General features: G+C 45.8%; 3 protein-coding genes across 7 annotated transcripts in view; 2 read left to right on the top strand and 1 right to left on the bottom strand.

The window, feature by feature from the left end:
• HSD17B10 (hydroxysteroid (17-beta) dehydrogenase 10) lies at positions 1–2,346 on the top strand. The gene is made up of 6 exons (XM_004695003.2): positions 1–80; positions 433–597; positions 1,242–1,406; positions 1,524–1,652; positions 1,730–1,838; positions 2,022–2,346. The coding sequence occupies exons 1-6, from the start codon at positions 54–56 to the stop codon at positions 2,210–2,212; spliced, it is 786 nt and encodes a 261-aa protein (XP_004695060.1). The 5' UTR covers positions 1–53; the 3' UTR covers positions 2,213–2,346.
• A 313-nt stretch (positions 2,347–2,659) lies between these two features.
• Positions 2,660–12,062, bottom strand: RIBC1 (RIB43A domain with coiled-coils 1). Of its 2 annotated transcripts, XM_004695001.1 has the most exons (6): positions 11,946–12,062; positions 10,577–10,658; positions 10,034–10,378; positions 3,585–3,703; positions 2,853–3,247; positions 2,660–2,741 (listed from the first exon to the last, which is right to left on the bottom strand). In XM_004695001.1, exons 1-6 carry the CDS (start codon positions 12,060–12,062, stop codon positions 2,660–2,662), a joined length of 1,140 nt encoding a protein of 379 aa, XP_004695058.1. The 2 variants fall into 2 exon arrangements, with proteins under 2 accessions (XP_004695058.1, XP_004695059.1); XM_004695002.1 differs by lacking the exons at positions 2,660–2,741; positions 10,034–10,378 and having other exon boundaries at positions 2,849–3,247.
• Positions 12,063–20,346: 8,284 nt separating this feature from the next.
• The window catches only part of SMC1A (structural maintenance of chromosomes 1A), a 50,422-nt gene continuing 47,694 nt past the window's right edge, over positions 20,347–23,074 (top strand). For 3 of the 4 annotated variants that reach the window (XM_012734294.1, XM_012734293.1, XM_012734292.1), the window contains exon 1: positions 20,387–20,575. In XM_012734294.1, coding sequence (XP_012589748.1) covers positions 20,467–20,575 — 109 coding nt within the window. In that variant the 5' untranslated portion in view covers positions 20,387–20,466. Of the gene's footprint in view, positions 20,576–23,074 lie in introns of all 4 variants that reach the window. The other variant, XM_004695000.2, reaches the window with a different exon arrangement.

Below are 23,074 nucleotides of genomic sequence, written 5' to 3'. Positions count from 1 at the left end.
CCCGCCAATCAGTGAGCACTAGAAAGTTCTGCTAACGGCCAGACTCAGGCAAGATGGCTGCCGCGTGCCGCACCGTGAAGGTAACTCAGTGTTTGCCTCTGTTATTGGACCCGGTGCGCCGGCTTTGACGGCTCGGGCCGTGGAACTGGGGGCAGGGGTTGCGTGGGGAAGAGATTGGTGCTGGGAATAAGGGTCGTGCCTTATTTAGGCCTGGTATTGTGGCGGTTGGGCTCCCGAGTGAAGGTCAACTCACCGCCGCAGCTGTGTGTGTGGTGATCGGACCGGCTGCCTGCACGAGACCCCCAGAAGTAAGGAGTGAAGGCACACTTCGGCCCACTGCAGTAGTGACGGGGGCCTCCCTCGAAGAAGCTGGAGAACGGCCGGTAAAAGGTGGGGGTCCTCAGTGTAGCTCAATTATGCCTCTCTTCCTAGGGCCTGGTTGCCGTAATAACTGGAGGAGCCTCGGGCCTTGGTCTGGCCACCGCGGAGCGACTTGTTGGTCAGGGGGCCAGTGCAGTACTTCTGGACCTGCCCAACTCGGATGGAGCTGCCCAGGCCAAGAAGTTAGGGAAAAGCTGCGCCTTCGCCCCAACCGATGTAAGTGGGTTCACCTCTCTTTCCCAGTGTGTGTCACAGACACTGGCCTGGTAACCGAGGGGTCCTTTCCCAGGACGGTGCCAGACTGTCCATGTGGTGGGCGGTGGACCCTTATCTTTGTCCCTTTTGGCTGGAGCTGTCAAAACACTAGGAAAGAAAAATCTCTGAATCCAGGACCAAGGGGGATAGAACATGACTTACAGAATCTCCTGGAAAGGGTATGTGATGGCTTGAAAATGCATCTTCTGCCCTGTGATTTTACAAAGTAAAAAACTTAACGAAACAGACTCAGAAAATAAAGCATGATGAAATCATCTTAGTAGGTTTGGGCAAGAAACAAAAAAGTAGTTTATTTTTATACCAATGATTTTTAAAACAGTGTTGTTATCCACATCAGAGAATATCCAGGGGTATGAAATTTACCAAGAAGGTATAGATTTGAAAAATATTTTGAAACATGCTTGTGTTGCCTAATATTTTCACTTTCCCCCACTCTTGAGTTTTCTTTCTTTTGGCTCCTTCCTTGCTTACACTAACCTGTAGTCATGCAAAGACATGACTTGTCAGCCCTCCCCCTAAGTTTAGTGGTGTGAATATGTGTGTGCGCTGGGAAATAAATACCTTCTCCACTTCTCCCTTTGAAGGTGACCTCAGAGAAGGACGTGCAAGCAGCCCTGACTCTAGCAAAAGAAAAGTTTGGTCATGTGGATGTGGCAGTCAACTGTGCAGGCATTGCAGTGGCTATCAAGACATACAACTCAAAAAGGAGCCAGGCCCATACCTTGGAGGACTTCCAGCGCGTTCTCAATGTAAAGCCTCTGAGATTCTCTAGGGGTGGGAATAAAAGATTTCTGGCTATGGGTGAACCCAAAGCTGTTAGGTGACAAAAGACTAAGCCCTATGATTTGTTTCTACTGGTCCTCCAGGTGAATCTCACAGGCACCTTCAATGTCATCCGTCTGGTGGCTGGTGAGATGGGCCAGAATGAGCCAGACGAGGGAGGCCAACGTGGGGTCATTGTCAACACTGCCAGTGTGGCTGCCTTCGAGGGCCAGGTGTGTGGGCAGGGTTGAGGCTTGTGCTTCTCAGTGATTTGTCGACACCCTTCCACCTATGACCTCTACTTCTCCAGGTTGGACAAGCTGCCTATTCTGCTTCCAAGGGGGGCATAGTAGGCATGACATTGCCCATTGCTCGAGATCTGGCTCCCATGGGCATCCGGGTGATGACCATTGCTCCAGGTAGACACATTTCCATGCCACACCTGGGATTAGATGGGATCCATGGGTAATGGAGGGGAAATATTTAACACCTAAGCAACACCAACCTCGCATAGCAAAGCACCACAAGTAGGGCAAAGGTGAAAAGGGGTTGGGTAAATATGAAGGCAAGGGTGGACCTTTGACTCTGGCTGTTTTGTCTAGGCCTATTTGGCACCCCGCTGCTGACCAGCCTCCCCGAGAAAGTGCGAAACTTCTTGGCCAGCCAGGTGCCCTTCCCCAGCCGACTGGGTGACCCTGCTGAGTATGCACATCTGGTACAGGCCATCATTGAAAACCCATTCATCAATGGAGAGGTCATCCGGCTGGATGGGGCCATCCGCATGCAGCCTTGAAGGGAGCAGGTAGAGAAAACCTATTCCTCTGCCCCTCTTTTCACTGGGCTACAACTTGGGAGGTGCCTAGTAGCCATTTTGTAACTTGCCCATCAGTTACTCTTTGTGCCTAAATAAAGTTTCTATTTCTCACAGGGAGTGTGCAGTGCTGTGTGCTGAGAAAGCTGACATGGGGAAGAAAGGGTTGAAGGTGCAAGACTTTGTTGGGGTTGTTCAGAGCCCAGGGATGGGGGAAAAGGCAGTACCTCACATTTTTGCATTCTATTACAACGTATGGCCTTGAATTGTAGTGAATGACTTTATTAACTAGGGTCAAAAGTGGAGGTACTGGCTTAGCTCTCTCCCGCTGGAAATGGATTGGGGAAGGAGGTTAGGTAGCATCATTTTCTTCTTTTGACTTCTAGCCCTTTGTGAGCTTGATGGAGAGAAGAGCTGACCATCCTGCACTCAGCGGCTGCTGCTGTTGAACTGCAGATAGTACTGGGCAGTAGGCCGGTTGGTGTAGATTATTGCGTTCAGGTAATTCTGCCTGTGAAAGAAGTCCAGAGGCGTCAGCTGATGGGCATTCCCTCTGCCCCTAACCCTCACCATCCCACCTGTCCCTTGGCATTGATCCCTACTGCCAACCCCTATAACTCACTGTGCTTTTTGCTCTTTAGCCAGCTGCTGGTTGAAGGAGCCCAAGCCCCTACGAAATTCAGCACACAGCTCCCTTTCTTGCTCTTCTAGCTCCATTGCTGCCTGGGCGGAGCATATGGCCTGGTTTTCCCATTCCGTGTCCAGAGCTTTTTCTGCCTGGCGTTGTACCTCCTTTTCATGGCGCTGCTCCTCCTGGTCTTTGCAGATGGCAGCTCGCTGTTGTGGATTCATGCCCTTCCAGCAATAGGACAGGACCCGATGGGGACACCTAAGGCGTCGAGCAGCCTGGGGGTTCTCAGTCAGTAGGTCACTATTGATCTGGTTCTGGATTTCTGTGAGGTTGGCCTCCTGTTGGTACTGATGCTCATGACGCTGCCGCTCAGCCACCTCAGCTGCCTGGTGGGGACCCAAATAAGAGCATTTGAGTGCCCAAGCTTAGGGAACTCTCAGTCATAGGGGAGGGGGAGAGATGGCCTTCCTCTCCCCTTCAGGGGAAGAAGGAATAGATATGGCATGGCCTTTGAATGATTGGAGATAGGGGCAGGGGTGAATGGGCAGGGAACTTACCTGCCCTCTGAGAGCTCTTAGGTGAATGAGGGAGGTCCTGGGGTAGATGAGGGGTTTGGCATTGATTCAAGAAGGTTTGTGAGGGGAAGATGTGGCTAAGGTTCCCCTCAGGATTTTCTTCAAGGGAATGGGGACAGCCCAGTGTACTGGGTAGCTCAAGCTGTACCTGGGCTTTGTTGGCATTGGCCATTGCAGACATCATGGCCATGCGACAGGACTCCTCTAGCTTGGCGAGCTGGGTGGCCCGCGTGTCCATGGCTAGACGCAGCTCTTCATTGAGCATATCTACATAGAGAAGTAGGAGCAGGGCACTTTACAGGCCTAGTCCTTTTCTGATTCACTCATTCAGCCATTTGTTAACCAATGAGTATGTATGTTTGGATGTTTGGGAGGGGGTTAATGTCTTAGTTGTAGGGATGCAGTAGGAGCTACTCTTTGGAACTAGGGCTAGCCAAAGTGGCAACAAGTATTTTATGCCTCCCATAGACCTGGATGCCAGTGCCTGCTCTGCTGCTTCTGAGCTGTGCGCCCTAGGGTAAAGCATTTCATCTCTCTGAGCCTCAATCTAAGGGCCATGTATTGATTTGGAAGATAACCACATGATCACATTCTGTCCTAAGAGAGCTCCCTGTCTAGTGGGTGAGACGGATCCAACATAAATAACACCACAGTGTGGTAAGGATAATGGTAGAGATGTGTAGAGGGCGTTACAAGAGGTTCAGATGTGAGAAGGCTTACAGGAGATGATCCTGGAACTCTCTGATGTATATAGACAAGAAGAGCAAAAGGCATTCCAGGCTGAGGGCACAACATAAACAAGACAATCCAGTAACAGTGTTTTCCTGTTCCTGGAACATCAGGAACAGGGTTTTGTAATAGATGTTATACTTGGCTCACCTCTTTTATTCCTTCAGGTCTTTGCTCAGATGTTGCTGCCTCAGTAACTTCCTGTCTGGCCTACCTAAAATTGCAGTCTGCCTGTCCCCAGCATTTTATCCCTCTGCTCTGATTTTTCTCCTTAGCATTTGTCACCATCCAGTATACATGTTACCTAAATATTTTGTCTGTTTCTGCTTACTACAAGGTAACTTTGTGAGGATTGTGATTTTTGTCAGTGTCATTCACTACCATGATGCAGCACCTAGTGTTCAGTATGTGTCAGATGTGTGAGGGAAATTAAGAAATAGCATGGCCTGTATGTTAAACTACAAAAATCTGCTTTTGCTGGAGCATAACACACAAGTGTCTACAGAGGTTTGCATTGGCCAGACTAAGGGTCAGAATCTTGACCCTAAGTTTGTGGGGAACATAGGAGGATTTGAAGCAAGGGGATGATATGGTTAGATTTGCATTTTATTTTATTTTTAAAAAGATTTATTTATACATACAAAGACGGGGGTACAGGCCAGAGGTGTAGGGTGGGAGGTTGGGTGAGAGGATTCATCAGAGACAGAGCAGGGTGTAAAACAGGCAGATGTATTGAATTATACTGTTGAGGGGAGCAGCAGGCGAGACAGGAGAGGTCTGCTGTGCCATGTGGGTCATGTCCCTGGCCAGAGTTCAACTCATGCTGCAGTGGCTGTTGATAGCTTCATAGTGCTGAGACTTAACCTCTTGAGCCATTAGGGAGGCCCTAGAGTTGCATTTTATAAACCTGGTGGCCATTATGGAGAGTGACAGGCAGGCAGGCAGGCAGGCAATTGGATGTAAGGAAGGCACCACGGAAGTTATTACAGTAGGCCAGTTTGGAGGACTCAAACCAGGGCCTTATGGGAAAAAATGAGGGAGAAATACATAGGAGGTTACATCATCAGTACTTGATGGATTGAGAGAAGGACGATGCAGGGACACTTCCCAGGGTCCTGGTGTGCAGAAGTGGAAGACGCAGGATGAAGAACAGGATAGGGAGTACCCACGAATTGTTTCCAGAAACTAAGTTGAAGGTCGTCAGCAAGCATCTGTATATGTGACTCTGCAGATGGAGGGTCCTGAGCACAAAGATAGTGACACAGAAGCTGGTTCTAGAGTGAGGGCTGAGGACAACCAATTATACAGGGTAGGGAGAGCAGTGTGCCAGAGACGAAGTCTCAGGAAGGAAGGGAGATGAAGAAAAAATGCTCAAAGCACTAGAGCAAAATGTGCTGTGATGGCAGCCAAGGAAGGGCTGGGATCAGACAAGGAGGAAAGATAAAACAACCTGCATGCTAAGGGCATCGGTGATTTTTGATACGAGTGGTGTGTGGGTGAAATGAGATCTCGGGGTTGCATTGTTACTGGAAAGTAAAGAAGCAAGCAGAGGTAGATTTTGCAAAAGGAAAATGGCTAGCTTGCTGAATATAGTGGAATCAGGGTGAAAGAAGGCTTTTTCTTTTCAGATGGGTTAGCATGTAAGGATGTTTACAGCCTTCACCAAAGGGGCCAGTGGAAAGGAGCACAGCCTGCGGGGGGGCAGGGAAAATAAGGACCTGAACATGCTGAAGGTTTGATTTTAAAGGGCATAAAAACATAGACTTCTTAGAATTGGGGTGCATTGTTTCTTTTCACTGTTCACAGCAACCCAAAGAGGAAAGGCTAAATCCCACTTTTCAGACGGGGACAGAGAGGTCCTGAGGGGAGATAAAATGCCCAAGGGCACAAAGTGGGCAACGTATAATAGATGGGATCTGAATGTAGGTCTGCGGCAGGATCAGTCCATGCCCCTTCCATTACGCTATAGACACTCCCCAGCAGTCTGCTATCTCTAGCCTCACTCTGCCTCCTTGTACACCTGCCTGCTACCATTAGGCAGTTGGCCCACAGTGCCATTGTAGCTGCTGTGTCAAAAATCACCAAATAGGACCTCCCTGGTAGCACAGGGGTTAAAGTGTCAGCACTATCAAGCTATTGCCAGCCACTGCATCCTGGGAGGTGAGCCACATGGCGCAGCAGACTTCTGTCTCCTCTGCCCACTGCTCCCCTCAGCAGTATATCTCAGTAGATGGCCTGTTCTGCTCCCCACTGTCTCTGGTGAGTCCTTTCACCCCCTGCACCTCTGGCCTATATTCCAGTTCTTGTATGCATAAATAAATATTTTTTCAAAAATCACTGAGTACTCCAAATTTCCAAGTCCAATAGACAAGTTTCTGTTCCTATCTGAACTTCTCCAGGGCATTTAACATTACTACTCTCTCTTAGCCTTTGAATTCCAATGATTTTTGTTGTTGTTGTTGTTTTGTTTGTTTTTTGGTGACTAAGAGAAAGCAAGTGTGGGATAATGGTCAAGAGCATGGGCTCCAGCCAGCCTGCTTGAGTTCACTTCCTACCTCCATCACCACTAGCTCTGTCACTGGGCAAGTTTCCTATGCTGAAAATGGGAACAGTACTAGTACTTGCTCATAGGGTTGCTGTGAGGACTGAATGAGTTGATGCTTGGCGGAAATTACAGTGATGGTACACATCAATAAAACTGTTAGCGCCACTATTATAACTATTATTTTTATGCATGTCTTTGTCCTACTTCCCTGATCCCTTTTCAATCTTTGTTATTAGTTCTTTTTCATCTACTTATTCATTCACTCAAGATCTACCATGTTATGTAAATGGGATTGTAGTGGTTAACAAGACAGCTTTGGTCATTGTCCTTACAGAATACACCATTTGCTCACCCTTTCCCCAGGCTTTAGGCTTAGTGTTTTGCTCATGTGCACAAACCCCACCCTTCCAGATCTCTCCCTCCAGCCCATATTGACTTACAGATTTCAGGGTTATTTAGCTACATGGCTCTATCCCCACCTCTGCATGACTGCCTCTAGTCTTCCTTCCCCCTCTAATCCAACCTCCACATTAGTTGTCAGAATTATCTGTCTAAAATACAAGTAATATGACTCCAATGCTCAAAACTTTCCACAGCTCCTGTCTCAAGTAAAAATCCAAGTCCTCACCATGGCTCATAAGACCTACCCCAAACTGGCCCCTGTCACCTTTCTGACTTTACTTCCTACCACTCTCCTCACTCTATTCCTTCAGCCACTTTTTTTTTCTTTAATTTTTATGCAGAAGAACAGGGGTGCAGGCTAGAGGTATGGGGTGTGAGAGGATTTACCAGAGACAGTGGGGAGCAGAACAGGCCAGTTAACTGGAATACACTACTGAGGGGAACAGTGGGAAGATAGCAGAGGTCTGCTGTGCCATATGTGGGTCAGCTCCCTGGCCAGGGATCGAACTCATGCGGCAGTGGTGATAGTGCTGAGACTTAAACCCCTAAGCCACTAGGGTGGCCCTTAAAGGTTTTAAAGCAGAGGAATGATGAGCATTTTCAATATTCAGCAAATATTAAGGTAGCTATTTTGTGTGTGGAACAGTGTACAAAAAAAAAATCTTGCTGACGTGGTGTTCACACAGATGTGGACAGACAGACAAAATAGTGAAATATGTAAGATGGTTAAGGTAATTGCTAAGGAGGGCCCTCCTTGATGATGCAGTGGGTTAAAGCGCAGCACTGCTAAGCTAGCCACAGCCGCTAATCAGCAAGATCCACTCTTGCTTCAGCTCAAATTTAGTCCCTGGCCCTGGGAGGTGACCGACGTGGCACAGAAGGCCTCTACTGTATTACCCGCTGCTCCCCTCACCACTGTATTCTAGTCAATCTGCCTGTTTTGCTCCCCACTCTGTCTCTGATGAATCCTCTCACCGCCCCCGCACCTCTGGCTGTACCCCAGTTCTGTATGCACAAATAAATAAATTAAAAAAAATAGCGCCCTCCCTGGTGGCACAATGGGTTAGGACGCAGCACTGTGAGCTAGCCACAGCCACTTCAATGTGAGTTTGATCCCGGCCCAGAGGTGATCCACATTGCACGGCAGACCTCTCCTGTCTTGCCCACTGCTCCCCTCAGCAGTGTACTTCGTCAGTCTGTCTGTTCTGCTCCCCACTCTGTCTCTGGTAAATCTTCTCACTGACTGTGCACCCCTGGCCTGTACCCCAGCATAAATAATCTTTTTTTTAAAAAAAAGATAATTGCTAAGGAGAAAAATAAAGCATAAATGGGGATATGGAGCTTAGAGGGAGCTTAGAGCTTAGAGGAATACAACAGTTGCAATTTTAAGTTAGTAAAACTTTACTAAGGTAATAATGTTTGAATACAGATCTGAAGACAAGGGAGTGAGCAGTACAAATGTCTGATGAGCTGTCCAGGTAGAGGGAATAATAGCTAGTGCAAAGGCCCTAAACAAGGAGAGAACATGCCTGGAACCTTTGAGGAATAATAGCAACAGGGCCAAAGTAGCTGAAGTAGGACCACCCTGGTAGCCTAAGGGTTAAGTCTTAATGCTATCACAACTCCCAGGAGCTAACTGGCATATAGAACAAGAGACCTCTCCTGGCTGCTCCCCTTAGCAGTGTATTTCAATAAATCTGCTTGTTCTGCTCCCCACTGGTGAATCCACTCACCCCCTGCCCCTGCAACTCTGGCCTACACCCCGATGTACAAACAAAACAAAACAAAACAAAACAAAAACAACCTTTAAGTGGTTATCCGGCATGATAAAGGGCACAGTTTCTTAGTACAGAAGATTTTGGCCATTTCCCACCCCTGGGGTGCACTGACACTAAAGTCTTTGTGTATCCTGAACACCTGACTATTCACAGTCCTGAGGCTCTTCTCGCTGCCCTCTTTCTTTAGAGTGGCTCCTTTTTTTCTGGCTCCCTCTCACCCTGGCAAAATCATACCCGACTTTTCCAAATTGGTTCCTGACAGCTGATCTGTGTCACGTCCCACCCTGTCTGTTTTTCCTTGTAAGAATTAACCACTCCCATATTGATGTTCCTTCCATGTCCTGTGATAATATGTAACAGTGCAGAGGCATAAATATTTACTGGTGACTGATTTGTATGCATATGTTCCTCTTATCTGAAGGTCTGGTTTTGTGGGCTCCTGTTGGGCGTTTGTCTTACTTATTTTGGTTTTCAATTGTTCCTTCAACATGACTTGTTGAGCACCCAACACTGGAGAACACTGTTCTGGGCAACTGGGGGGCAGGGGTAGAAATGAGAGAAGTGTTTCATTTTCAGTGAATTGACATTTTGGAGAGAATACATACATTTCACAAATATCTTCACAATTAGTTATACCTATGGGAAGTGGTGTAAATAGAACAGAGTGCTAAAACGGGGGTAACTGGAAAGATAAACCATGTGAGTTGATAAGATATGGCCCTTGCCACGGCTTACTCTGATGGGAGAGAAGCGATCACAGGTGATACCTGTATGATAGTGGTTAATGGTTATTGAACACAAAGGCACTTCACATACAGCATCTCATTTGATTTTCATGAGTTCTGTGTGGCATGGATTCTTTAAAGATGAGGAAACTGAAGCACAGGGAGGAAAATTCATTTGCCAAACCACTTATTAAGTGGTAGAGCTGCCTCCAGGTAATGAAGTGCTGACTGATTGGGGCCAGTGGCTACAGTCAGTTCCTGAAGGAGACAAGGGAGACTTGTGTCTACTAAGTATAACCTTTCAGGATCCATGCTGTAAATAATTGGACCACCCCAGTCTGGTCTCCTGGGTCCTGTATCCTGCTCAGAACTCCCTGGAAAGCCTCAGGTCTCTGTGCCTGGAGTGCTGACTGCTTACCTGTATACTTTTGGTCATTCTTGGCTTGCTGTTGCTCCTGCAGCTGCTTGTCTAGGCTGGACCTAAGCTGCTCCTGCTCCATTCTTTTGCGTGGAGACTTCTCCAGCTCCTCCCCAGAGAAGCACTGAAGGGTGCCCAGGCCATAGCGGTTATCATTGTTGCTTTGATGGGTTGGAAACTCATTCCAGACTTTGTCTGGATCCCAAATGTCAAAGTCGTGCTTGTTCTTGAGCTGCTGTTTCTGCTCGCAAGACTCCAGGACGTTCTTGGCCAGCCGACGTGTCCTTTCTGCCTGCTTCTTCTCTAGCATCTGGGATACCAGATCATATTGCATCTGGCTGGTAGCTGGGGGTGGTTGGTAGGGAGGACATGGAAAGGCAGTATGGGAGGGACAGAGCCCACTTGGCATGGCCTGTGCTCCCAAGGTTTATCTGTTTTTTTTTTTCCTATCACACCAAGGCAGACATGCCCTACCTCAACCCCACTCAAGCTCTTACTCCCTCCCCACAGCCCATGACTGACCCCCTAGCCCTGGGCTTTTACCATAGGCTGCCTCCTTGCTCTGCTCTGTTGCCTCTCGAAGCTTTCGTTCCTCCACCTGGCGGTTCAGGGCTTCAACATCCACCTGATCCCAAAGAAATGAGCTAAGTTAGGGTAGAGGTCTAGCAGAGGGTCTTGAGGGCTCTGACAGAAACTCCTTAGAAATTATCTGCTTCAGGGCTCTCCCTGGTGGTGCAGTAGGTTAAAGCACAGCACAGTAAGCTAGCAGCAGCAGTTTCAGTGCTGGTTCGATCCCAGGTCCTGGAGGTGATCCAGATGGTGCTGCAGACCTCTCCTGACCCACCTGCTGCTCCCCTCAGCAGTATATTTCATCAATCTGCTTGTTCTGCTCCCTACTTTGTCTCTGGTGAAGCCCCTCACTATCCCTACACCTCCAGCTTGTACCCCAAATCTGTATGAATAAATCTTAAAAAAAAAATTTATCTGCTTCAAAATCTTCCTATAGAGCCCCTTTACTGAATTACCTACTGAATTCAGATTACCTGATTTACACTGCTGAAGGCAGCAGCAGGCAAGACGGGAGAGGTCTGCTGCGTCATGTGGGTCAGCTCCCTGGCTGGGGATTGAACTCATGCTGAAGCGGCTGTAGCTAGCTTCATAGTGCTGTGTTTTAACCCCTTGCACCACTAGAGAGGGAGCAATCTGTCTATCTTAAACTATCAACACTTTCTCTTTATTATAATTATAATTCATTTAACACATCTCAAAATAGTGCAAAAGGGATGTAGTTCAGTGAAATGTTAGTGTTCCTCCCATCTCTGTCCCTCGTCCAGTTAGCAGTTTCTTATATAACCTTCCAGAAAGAGTTTAGGACCCTCCCTAGTGGTTCAAGTGCAGCACTATGAAGCTATTCACCACCACTGCAGGTCATTCTATTCCTAGCCAGGGAGCTGACCCACATGGTGCAGCAGACCTCCCGTCTTGCCCTCTGCTCCCTTCAGCAGTGTATTTCAGTAGAAGTGCCTGTTCTGTTTCCCACTCTGTCTCTCAACCCCAGCACTGCTGGCCTGTCCTCCAGTTCTTGTATGCATAAATAATAAAAATCTTCAAAAGAGTTTAGGCACATGTAACACCAGGTGTTCTTTAGACTTCATTTGGCTCCGTGCTGCTTGACTCTTGAGAAGCAGGCCACATAGCATGGAGCTGGCTAGAGAAGAATCACTTGTCACCTGCTCTTCTTCCCCTAGTTTCTTCCTCTGCAGCCAAAGCCCTTTCCCAGGCCCCTTCTGTGCCTGCCTTCTCCCTTTCTGCCTAGGACCTACTTGAATTAGGGAGAAGGGCATAAAGGGCAGGGCATTGTGCCTCTTGTGATACAAGAGTGAAGTGGCCCTGCATCCCGATGCCCACTCACCCCTATGACTCGGGTCCGCACATTGAAGAATCGGGCTTGTCGCTCCTTTTCTCGATTTCTTCTAGCCTCAATGGCTGCTACTTCCTTGGGATCTGGTGACTGGTCTTCTCGGAACATCTGGAGCAACAGTGAGGTGGAATGAATCACTGCTGGCCATCCTTATCTACACTCCAACCTCATTACTTTCTCCCTGCTGTATCTCATTTTACTTCCTGCTATATTTCCTGTGTCCTCCATCTCTGCTATCTCCACTATCTCTGTTATCTCTATTTCAGGTTTTACAACCTGGTGTCAGATAGTATTCCCAGAAGCCTCATGGGCTTCTGTCATTCCAGTGAAACCCTCTCTAGTTCTTTATCTGTACTGACTACCAGAGTGATCTTTCTGAAAGCAAATCTAACCAAAACAAATGTTTATGAGATAGTCTAACTCCTTTTTGCCAAACTTACAAAGGTCTTCATAATCTGACCCCTGCACATCTATCTTAGCTTCAGACTCAATTAATCAGTCCCCCTTATGTGTTTCACTTTTCAGTTTTTCCCATTTCAGTAAATGGCACCATTATCCCCTCTTTATTTTTATGACTTATTCTCGAGTCAAATGAAAGGCTAGAGGGGCTTATATTTGCCAGATTCTTGTCCTGGTTTGGATGTCCACTTTTGGCATGTGAGCCAGTCAAAGCAACAGCCAAAAACACTTCTGTAAACATAAATCATATGTCTCTCACCTGTTCAAAATCCTACACAAGCTTCCCACTGTACTTGGGAGTCAATTTTAAACTCCTTACTTGGGGCTTCCAAGATCTGGTTCCTGCACACATCTCCTGTGTTTACAGTATTTGAGGTATACTGGTCTCCTATCAAGTCTTCCAATTAGATAACTGTCTCCATATCAGGGCATTTGTACTATGCTTTCTTTTGTTCGGGACACAAACCTTTGACTCCTCCTAAAAACTTTTTAAAATAATTTTATAATTGTGAAACACCCAGCACATACAAGAGAATATATTAGGAAGCATATATAAGTTCAGATATATGATAAACTAGAAACCCATGAACCAACTTACTAGAAGCCCTAACTTAATAGAACATGAGCAATACTGTTTAAGGGCCTTATGTCCCTTCTCTCTCATTCATACACTAAGGGATAAGCATTAGTAAAATGTTATTGTTCGGGGCCTCCCTGGTGGCACAAGGGTTTAAATCGCAGCACTATGAAGCTATCTGCAGCCACTGCAGTATGAGTTGGATCCTCGGCCAGAGAGCTGACCCATGCGGCACAGCAGACCTCTCCTGTCTCTCTCACTGCTCCCCTCAGCAGTGTGTCTCAGTAGATCTGCCTGTTCTGCTCCCCACTCTGTCTCTGGTAAATCCTCTCATGCCCTCCCACCCCCACACCCCTGTACCCCTAGCCTGTACCCCAGTTCTTGTATGCATAAATAAATAAATGGTTTTTAAAAAGTTACTATTCTCTTGCTAACATGTATTAACATATTGTCCGTGTTTGTAGGAGTCCCTGGATAACATTTTTAAACATTTTCATGTTTTAGAAATTTACACAGTATTGTGCAGTATGCATTCTTCTACATCTTGCTTTTTTCACTCACATTCATTCTATCATTTAACAAATATTTATGTATTGCCTATTGTTTGACATTCATCTTAACATTTGGGAGAGATCAAAGAGCAAAAGCTACAAAATTCCGGGTCCTTGTGAGGCTTGTTTTCTAGTGAGGGCAAACAATAAAAAATATACTAAGTAGTTTAGGCCCTCCCTGGTGGTGCAGTGGGTTAAAGCACAGCACTAAGAAGTTAAAGCCACTTCAGCATGAGTTCAATCCCTGCCTGGCCCGGAGGTGACCACATGGCACTGGCAGACCTCTCCTGACCCGCCCACTGCTCCCCTCAGCAGTGTGCTTCATTAGTCAGACTGTTCTGCTCCCCGCTCTGTCTCTGGTGAATCCTCTCACTGTCCCTGCACCTCTGGCCTGTACTCCAGTTCTGTATACATAAATAAATAAATCTTTTAAAAATATATATATATACACACACACACTAAGTAGTTGGTAAGAAGATGAGAAGTTGGCCTTCCTGGTGGTGCAAGGGGTTAAGACCCAGTACTATGAAGATATCTGTAGCCACTGCAGTCCGACTTCCATCCCTGGTCCAAGGGGTGACCCACGTGGCACAGCAGACCTCTCTTGTCTCACCCACTGCTCCCCTCAACAGTGAATTTCAGTAGATCTGCCTGTTCTGCTCCCCGCTGTGTCTCTGGTGAATCCTTTTCCTCCAACCCCCTCCCTGCATCACTGGCCTACACCCCAGCTCTTGTCTGCATAAATAAATAAAATAAATATTTAAAAAAAAACAGATGAGAAGTGCTAGCAGAGTGAGGGGAATTGGAAGTGCCAAGGGAAATGGCAATTTGAAATATGGAAGTCAGGAGAGACATAGCCAGAAAGTAATATTTGAGGAGGCGAGGGAGCCACCCACACAGATACTGAGGAAGAACGCTCCAGGCAGAAGGATCAGCAAGTACATAGACCTTAGGGGAGACACATGAGAGGTGCGTGTTCAACTATGGAGTGAAGGAGAAGTCAGTAGAAAGTGAGAAAATGGGGAGGAGGCAGAGCAGTAGGACCTGCGGCCACTGTAAATGCTGGTTTCGATTCTGAGAGAAATGGGTAGGTACTGGGGGGATTTCGAATAGTGAGAATGATGTGCTCTGCTTTTAATTTTTATACTTAAATTATTTTAACTACTGCTGTTTAAAAGCATTGGTTTGCTTATTTTATTTTATTATTATTTTTAAAAGATTATTTATTTATACAGAACCGGAGTACAGGCCAGAGATGCAGAGGGTGAGAGGATTCACCAGAGACAGAGCTGGGAGCAGAACAGGCAGATTGACGAAGTATACTGCTGAGGGGAGCAGTGGGCGGGCCAGGAGAGATCTGTCAGTGCCATGTGGATCTCCTCCGGGGCAGGCGGGGATCGAACTCATGCAGAAGTGGCCTTAAGCTTCTTAGTGCTGTGCTATAACCCACTGCGCCACCAGGGAGGGCCCTATTTTATTTTTTAATAAGAATTATTTATGCATACAAGAACTGGGGTACAGGCCAAAGGTGTGGGCAGTGAGAGGATACACTAGAGACAAATAGTAGGGAGCAGAACAGGCAGATGGGCTGAAATACACTGCTGAGAGAACAGCGGGTGAGAAAAGAGAGGTCTGCGATGCCTTGTGGTTTACCTCCCTGGCCAGGGATAGAACTTATGCTGCAGATAGCTTTACAGTGCTGCACTTTAACCCCCTGTGCTACCAGAGAGGTCCCAGTTTGCTTTCTTAAAGCATCGCTTATTGTGTTAAGAATTAACCTTGGAGTGGGGAAGAGGGATGACAAGGTTAGAAGCAGGGAGACGAGACAGAAGCCTATTATGGTCATCCAAGTGATAGGTGATAGTGACTCACACCAGCAGAGGGGCTGAGGTATGGTCAGATTTTTGCTATATTTTGAAGGTAGTGCTGACCAGACATGGTGATAGACTGGATGTGCAATAAGTGTGAGAGCTGTATCAGGAATGACTTCAAGGATTTGGGCTGGGATAGTCAGAAAGCTGAAGTTGCTATCAATGGAATAGTCTGTATAGGAAAAACATGAAATGAGGGGAGGATTAGGAGATCACTTTTGGACTTAGTGAGTTTGAGAAATTTATCATAAATTCTATTATTGTTCAATATTAGTTAATGTTCCTCAGTAAAGAATGGTTATACATCCTTATATCATTGCTCTGAAGGTTAGCTGGATGGTGGTGGTTTGCTTTGTCCTCTGTAGTGTGAATTTGGACAGGCGCCCTTGCCAAGGAGAACTAAGGACCATTACATGATAGTCACTTTCTCTTTTCTCTGCCATGAGACACACAATGCCTCAGGTAAGGAGTGTTCCTATGAGCCTGGGTCCTGGAATGATGACGTAGAGCAGAGACACAGCCAACCCACAATGGACAAGAAACATGAGAGAGAAACCTTTGTTTCTTAAACTGCTAAGGTTTTTGGGTTGTTTGGAAACAGCATATTTTAGCCTATCCTATTGATACAAAGGATTTTAGAGCTATTAGACTATAAGAGATCTCAAGAGGGTCAGAGTAAAAGATAAGAATGCCCTTGGGGAGACAGAAGAGGAAGAACCAGAACTAGGGGCTAGGGCTAAGTGGTCTGTGAGCTGGGAGAAAAATCAGGAGTGTAGCATCTGAGAAGCCAAGTGAAGAAAGTACTTTTGGAAGGAGAGAGTGACAACAGATGATGGGAATAGGAAGACTGAGAACTGACTGATTTAGTAACATGAGAGTTTCTGATGTTTTTGACATTTCTAGCAGAGCTATGAGGATGAAAGCCTGGTTGGAGTGGGTTCATATGAGACTAGGACTCTGCAGCACAAACAATTCAGTTTATTATTATTTTTTTAATGCAAAAGAAGAGAAGGGCCCTATAGATTTAAGTTTCTCTAGCATATACCTAGGAGTGGAAGTGCTGAGGAATAGTGTATATGTATAAACTTTACAAGATGATGCTAAACTGCTTTCCACTTTATTTTTTAAAAGAGATTTATTTATTTATGCATACAAGAGCTGGGTATAGGCCAGAGGTGTGGGTGGTGGTGGTGGTGAGATGATTCACCAGAGACAGAATGGGAGCAGAGCAGGCAGACTGACTGAAATACACTGCTGAGGGGAGCACTGGGAAAGACAGGAGAGGTCTGTTGGACCATGTGGGTCAACTCCCTGCCTGGGGATCGTGCTGCAGTAGCTGTGGAGAGCTTCATAATTGCTGTGCTTTAACTCCTTGCACCACCAGAGAGGCCCCTGCTTTCCACTTTCCACTTTCATTAGAGTACATAAAAACTAGTCAATTCCACATCAATACCGAGTATTACAAACTTTTAAATTTTTGCCAATTTGTTGCTATTTAATTATTATTGATTTTAATTATAATTCCTGTTATTGTTGGTTAAGATGAGTCTTTCCATGTGTGTTTTGTCTATTTTTGCTTACTTTTCTGTGAAGTGACCATTCATATCCTTTGTTGATTTTTTAAAAATTAGATTGTTTGCCTGCTAAAAATGGAGCTTCCATATGACCCAGCAATCCCACTCCTAGGTATCTACCCAGCAGACACTAAAACACTGATTCAAAAAGACACCTGTACCCTCATGTTTATTGCTGCTTTATTTACAATTGGAAAGACATGGAAACAACCCAAATGCCCAAAAGTAGATGACTGGATTAAAAAGTTGTGGTACGTATACACAATGGAATATTACCCATGCCTTTTGCAGTAACATGGATGGAGCTGGAAACGATCATGCTTAGTGAAATAATCCAGAAAGAAAAGGAAAAGTACCAGATGTTTTCACTCATAGCAGTAGTATAAAGGACCATGTGAGACAATAATAATAATAATGAACAACTATATACCAGAGACATTTTATGGGGGTAGAGTGGGGAAAGGGATCAAAATTGGGGGAAGGGAAGTACACTGGACTATGGTGATAGCACACGGGTGATTTGGTGGTGGGAAGCTCCTGGGGATTATAACTGAGATGGAAATAGATGTAAAAATAAACTATTGTATTAAAAATAATTAGGTTGTTTGCCCTTTTATTAATTATCATTTATTGTTTTAAATGTGGCAAACACCTCCAACTTATGACTTATCTTTTCATTTTATTAGTATAATTTTATGGTAATGATACATACAAAGGAATACAGTTAACAAACATGTAAGTTATAAGGCAGGCATAAAAAGATGAACTCCTATGAACATTTCACAGAACCCAGATAACAGATTATTAATTTTTTAGCTTTCTGTGCACATTTACCATCTTTTTGCTTTCTTTATGTTGTAATTTTGATCAATTTGAAGGTGGTCAACTTTACTAACCTTTTTTTTTTTTAAAGATTTTATTTTATTTGTGCATACAGAACTGGGATACAGGCCAGAGATGTGGAGGGTGAGAGAATTCACCAGAGACAGAGTGGAGTGCAGAACAGGCAGATCAACGAAATACACTCCTGAGGGGAGCAGTGGGCGGGTCAGGAGAGGTCTGCCACGCCATGTGGTCACCTCCGGGGCAGGCGGGAATCGAACTCATGAGGAAGCGGCTTTAGATTCTCAGTGCTGTGCTTTAACCTGCTGCGCCACCAGAGAGGGCCTACTAACCTTTTTTAAAGGATTTATTTATTTATGCATACAAGAACTGGGATCCAGGCCATAGGTGAGGGGGGTGGTGAGAAGGCAGAGTGGGAAACAGAACAGGAAGAAATACACTGCTGAGGGTAGCAGTGGACAAGACAGGAGAGAGGTCTGCTGTGCCATGTGGGTTGGCTTACTGCAGGGATCAAACTTGTGCTATAGAGCCTGCAGATAGCTTGAATAGTGCTGTGACTTAACCCCTTGTGCAACCAGGAAGGCCCCACATTTACCAGTTTTTTTCCTTTAAGTGTAGAATTTTTTATTATTTAAGAAACCATCTGAGAACATAAAAATATCCTAAATATTTTAAAATTTCTAAAGTTTTGCCTTTCTCATTTAAGTTGTATATATACACAGTGGAATACTACTCAGCAATAAAAAAGATAAACACATGCCATTAGCAGCAACACAGATGGAGGTGGAAGGGATTATGCTAAATGAAATAAGTGAGAAGGAAAAGGAATGTTGGATGTTTTCATTTATAAGTAGACCATAGGGAAACCAAACAAAGTGTCAGCAAAAAGACAAAACTTGCAGGCAAACAATGGATTTGAGGCAGGGAAGAGCACAAGTGACTATAGTAACAGTTCACAGGTGCTGTGGTGGTGGAAAATTATGGGGGCTCCACCTGAGAAGAGAAATCAAATATTGTACAAACATGAATAATGATGTAAGAAAACAAAAAAGAAGTTGTTGATCCATTTGGAAGTGCATTTTGAATATGGTGTGATATCCAATATGATCTTTTGGTAGTGATCTAATTTGATCCTCCCCACCTGCACCCCCACCCATGTCATCTTTTTAAAATAATTCTGGTCAACTATATAGACTGACATCCTTTTTATCCCCTCAGCCAGATCCTGTTTTCCCCAATCACACTTCATTTATAATTCCTCTACAAGATTCTATCAACCAGCTTTTTTCCACTTTCCTGGACTTGTTCTAATACTTTAAGATTCTTCCAAGTCTTCAGATATCAGTTAAAACATAGTTACAAGAATGATTATGGCAACCTCCAGTGCTTCCAAATGGATCAACAACTTATTTTTTATTTTCTTACATTATTGTTCATTTTTATACAATATTTGATTTCTTTCCTCAGGTATAGCCCCAAAATTCTCCACCACCACAGCACCTGTGAACTGTCACTACAGCTTTTCATTCCCTTTGTCTCCATATTATAAAGTCACTGGAGGGGAAGATTCCATAGACACATATTTTTTTGACTGCTAAAGGTTATGGCCTTGACAATGAACAGATATAAAGTGATGAGATGAGGTGAAGGAGGAAAGGGATAGAAAAGATGAGGAACAGAGAAGGGAAAGGGACAGGGGGGAAGGAAAGAGCAACAGGGCAGTTGACAGGTGGAGGAGAGTGAGCAGAAGAAGGGAGGAAGCAGGAATGAGGCAGGGAGGATGGAGAGGAAGAACAGGATAGGGGTTAGGTAGGAAGAGAGAGATGAAGCTGGGGAAAAGGAAGAAGTAGTAGAAGTTTAGGGACCCTCTCAGAGGCTCACACAAAATGCCTTTTTCTGCAAGAAGTTCCAATTTTGATGCTCACTAGGATGGGTATAGGTTCAAGTAGACAAGTGCCTCAAATTTAAGACTATTCCAGGGCTCTAGTGGCAGTCTCTGAACTCTGGTGGAACAGGAGGAAGGCAGCACCTTTGGCCATCTTTCTCCAATTCATATCTTTGTCATCCCAGAGTACTCTCACACAACTTCACACCCAACTCCACCTCCAACCCTATTCCACCTCACTAGGGTCTTCCCCTACAGGACCTTGTGGGTGGTTCCATCCTACCCTGTTTTTGTCTGAGCCTTCTGGCCAGTAATGCTAAAACCATAGACGAGCTTTCACCTTCTTGCTCTGGAGGACAAGTCACTGCTGTGAGTCTTGACACATCTCAGTGAGCGTTGGGTCAGGTTCCTCAGACTTCTTCAGATCGCCAAAGTTGCAGCACCGCCTTCTCTACCACTTGGTCAGTTGTGGTTTTGGTTTGCGTTGCCAGGCAATAAGAAATGGGGGCGGGGTTCAAATGCATGACGCAACTCGTGCCCTGGCAACAAATCAACAAAACCTTCTTCTCAACTCTATGGCCCCGCCCCTGGTTCCCGCTAGCGCCGGAAATCGGAAATCCCGTTTGGCACATACTTATTCTCGCGAGGTTTGCTGACGGCCCGGCCTGCACTGCGGTGTTTCCCGCGCGGGTTACCCCAGTTCTTCGGCGTACGGCGCGGCCTTTCGTACCGCCGCCGGCGCCCCCGCCGCCATGGGTTTCCTGAAACTGATTGAGATCGAGAACTTTAAGTCGTATAAGGGGCGACAGATTATCGGACCATTTCAGAGGTTCACCGCCATCATTGGACCCAATGGCTCTGGTGAGAAAACCCGGCTACGGCCCTGCGCACCTCCCGGCCCGGACCCCCCCTGTCGGACAGTGGAGTAGTACAACCCAACCCGTGCAGCCTGAAGTGTCACGAACCTTCTCAGGTTCCTAGACCCCCCACGGTGGGATTGCAACCTGAACCCACTTTCCCTGACTGGCACCTCTTTCCCAGGTGTCAGTTACCGGATCTTTGCGCGGCCCCTGCTCCAGCCGGAGTGGTATGGGCCGAACTGCCCGTTACTCCGCCCACTACCCCCTCCCGCCAAAAGTGGTGCGTCCAGAGTTGGCAGCCGGCTGTCGACTGCGCACTTCCCCGCCCTACTAGCTATATCCGGCTCCCTCCACCTGCTTCGAATCCTCCCGAAGACGTGGGGCAGCTGCTGGCCCTCCGGTGGCCGAAACTGTACACTTCTGGCCCAGTGCCGCTCCCCTTTTTGCCTCGCATTGGTGCACTCCAATTACTCCTTTTTAAAAACTCCTGAGGCGGTATTTTTGAATTTGGGACTCAGCGCTTGTCTCTAAACACTACCTTTGAGATGGGGTACCTCGAACTCGCCCACTTGTTACCACTGAAACCGTTAAAAGTCAACTCAGTTGCTTGCCAGGTTTATTGAATGCTTACTGTTTTGTAGGGAATTATTCACGGTGCTTGGAAACCACAGAAAAAGCTATGCTCTCAGGGAGCTTTTATTCCAGAGGGGAAAGACGATGACACAGAAAGAGAAAATAAGATAATTTTAGGCTGTGATAAATGCAACAGGAAATGAGAGAAGTTAATGTGATAAAGTGTCTTTTAGAAACAGTAGTTAGGGATAGTATGTCGTATATTTGAAAGTTACTAAGAGAGTTTAAAAATTCTCAAGAAGAAAGTAGATTGTGTCTATGTGAGGTAATGGATACTAATTGTGGTTAGCCTTTAGTGATACATACGTATACATCAAACCATATTGTACACCTTAAAACTAAAGCAATGTATATGTATTACATCAATAAAACTGGGACCAAAAAAAGTTAAAAAACAAGAAAAAGATAGTGTAGTGAGGGCCTCCCTGGTGGCAGAAAGGTTTAAGTCTCAGCACTATGACGCTATCCACAGCAAGAGTTCAATCCCTGTCCAGGTAGCTGACCCACATGGTGCAGCAAACCTCTCTTGCCTCGTTGGCAGCTCCCCTCTGCAGTGTGTTTCACTCCATCTGCTTGTTCTACCCATTCTATCACTAGTGAATCCTCTCACCCAGCCCCACCCCATCGTACCCCAGTTCTTGTATGCATAAATAAATCTTTTTTTTTTAAAGAGTATAATGACAGCCCTCCTGATGGCGTGGGGGTTAAGTCTCAGCACTATCACTACTATGGTTTGATCTGGCTTCAGTTTGGTCCTCTAAGTTCAATTCCCAGCCAGGGAGCTGTCCCACATGGCACAGCAGACCTCTCCTGTCTCTCCTGCAGCTCCCCTTAGCACTGTATTTCAGTAAAATCCACCTGTTATACACTCCACTCTGTCTCTGGTGAATCCTCCCATTCTCCCACTCCCCCCAAACCTCTGACCAACACCCCAGTTCTTTTGTGCATAAATAAATAATATTTTTTTTTACACAAGAAAAAGTGTAGTCAGTTAAGGCCTCTCATATCTGAACTCCCAATCTCTAAATGATACACCATGGGTTCTTCCTATCTGCCCCCACAAGGACTACTTTGGAATCCTGCTGTGTTCCCCAGCACCTGTGAAATTCTAGCTGAATTATTAACTTCCCTGAGGGCCTGCTCTTACTGATGTAGCTCTGACTTAAAAAGGTCCCTGCAGTTCCTGGGTTTGGGTTTCTAAGTAGAGCGGGGTTCTCACCAATAGCATTTTTGACATTTCCAATGAGAATTTAATTTTGCTTTCCATTATTTTTTTCCATTATTATTTTTTAAGACTTATTTATGAATACAGAACTGGGGTACAAACAAGAGGTGCAGGGGCAGTGAGAGGATTCACCAGAGACAGAGTGGAGAGCAGAATAGGCAGATCAATGAAGTACACTGCTGAGGGGTCAGCAGGCACGTCTGGAGAGGTTCACCACATCATGTGGATCATCTATCACCTCCAGGGCCAGGGATCGAACTTGCACTGAAGCGGCTGCATCTTAACCCGTTGTGTCACTAGGGAGGGCCCTGTTTTCCATTATTTTTAGATTCTTGTTTGATTTTAAAATTTTTTTAAAGGTTTATTTATATATGCTTACACTTTGGGGTACAGGCCAGAGTTGCTTGGGGGGGGGGGTGAGAGGATTCACCAGAGACAGAGTGGGAAGCAAAACAGGCAGATTGACAAAGTACACTGCTGAAGGGAGCAGTGGGTGAGACAGGAGAGTTCTGCTGTACCATGTGGGTCACCTCCCTGGCTGGGGATTGAACTCATGCTGAAGTGAACTCATGTTTAATTGGCTGCAGCTAGCTTCATAGTGCTGTGTTTTAACCCATCACGCCACCATGGAGGTCCTTAGTT

This window comes from Condylura cristata, unplaced genomic scaffold (assembly GCF_000260355.1).
Source record: "Condylura cristata isolate star-nosed mole 26May11 unplaced genomic scaffold, ConCri1.0 scaffold00053, whole genome shotgun sequence".
Classification (NCBI taxonomy): Eukaryota; Metazoa; Chordata; class Mammalia; order Eulipotyphla; family Talpidae; genus Condylura; species Condylura cristata.
The sequence above is the reverse complement of the archived record's forward strand: the minus strand, read 5'-3'. Positions and strand labels throughout refer to the sequence as shown.

Bases quoted from the DNA above. Each gene is read 5' to 3' on its own strand.
- HSD17B10 (XM_004695003.2), top strand. From the start codon at position 54: ATGGCTGCCGCGTGCCGCACCGTGAAG. The intron at 598-1,241 runs GTAAGTGGGTTC...CTCCCTTTGAAG, and splicing joins GCGCCTTCGCCCCAACCGAT to GTGACCTCAGAGAAGGACGT. The intron at 1,839-2,021 runs GTAGACACATTT...TGTTTTGTCTAG, and splicing joins GGTGATGACCATTGCTCCAG to GCCTATTTGGCACCCCGCTG.
- RIBC1 (XM_004695001.1), bottom strand. From the start codon at position 12,062: ATGTTCCGAGAAGACCAGTCACCAGATCCCAAGGAAGTAGCAGCCATT. The intron at 10,659-11,945 runs GTGAGTGGGCAT...CTTTGGGATCAG, and splicing joins TGCGGACCCGAGTCATAGGG to GTGGATGTTGAAGCCCTGAA. The intron at 10,379-10,576 runs GTAAAAGCCCAG...AACCACCCCCAG, and splicing joins GAGCAAGGAGGCAGCCTATG to CTACCAGCCAGATGCAATAT.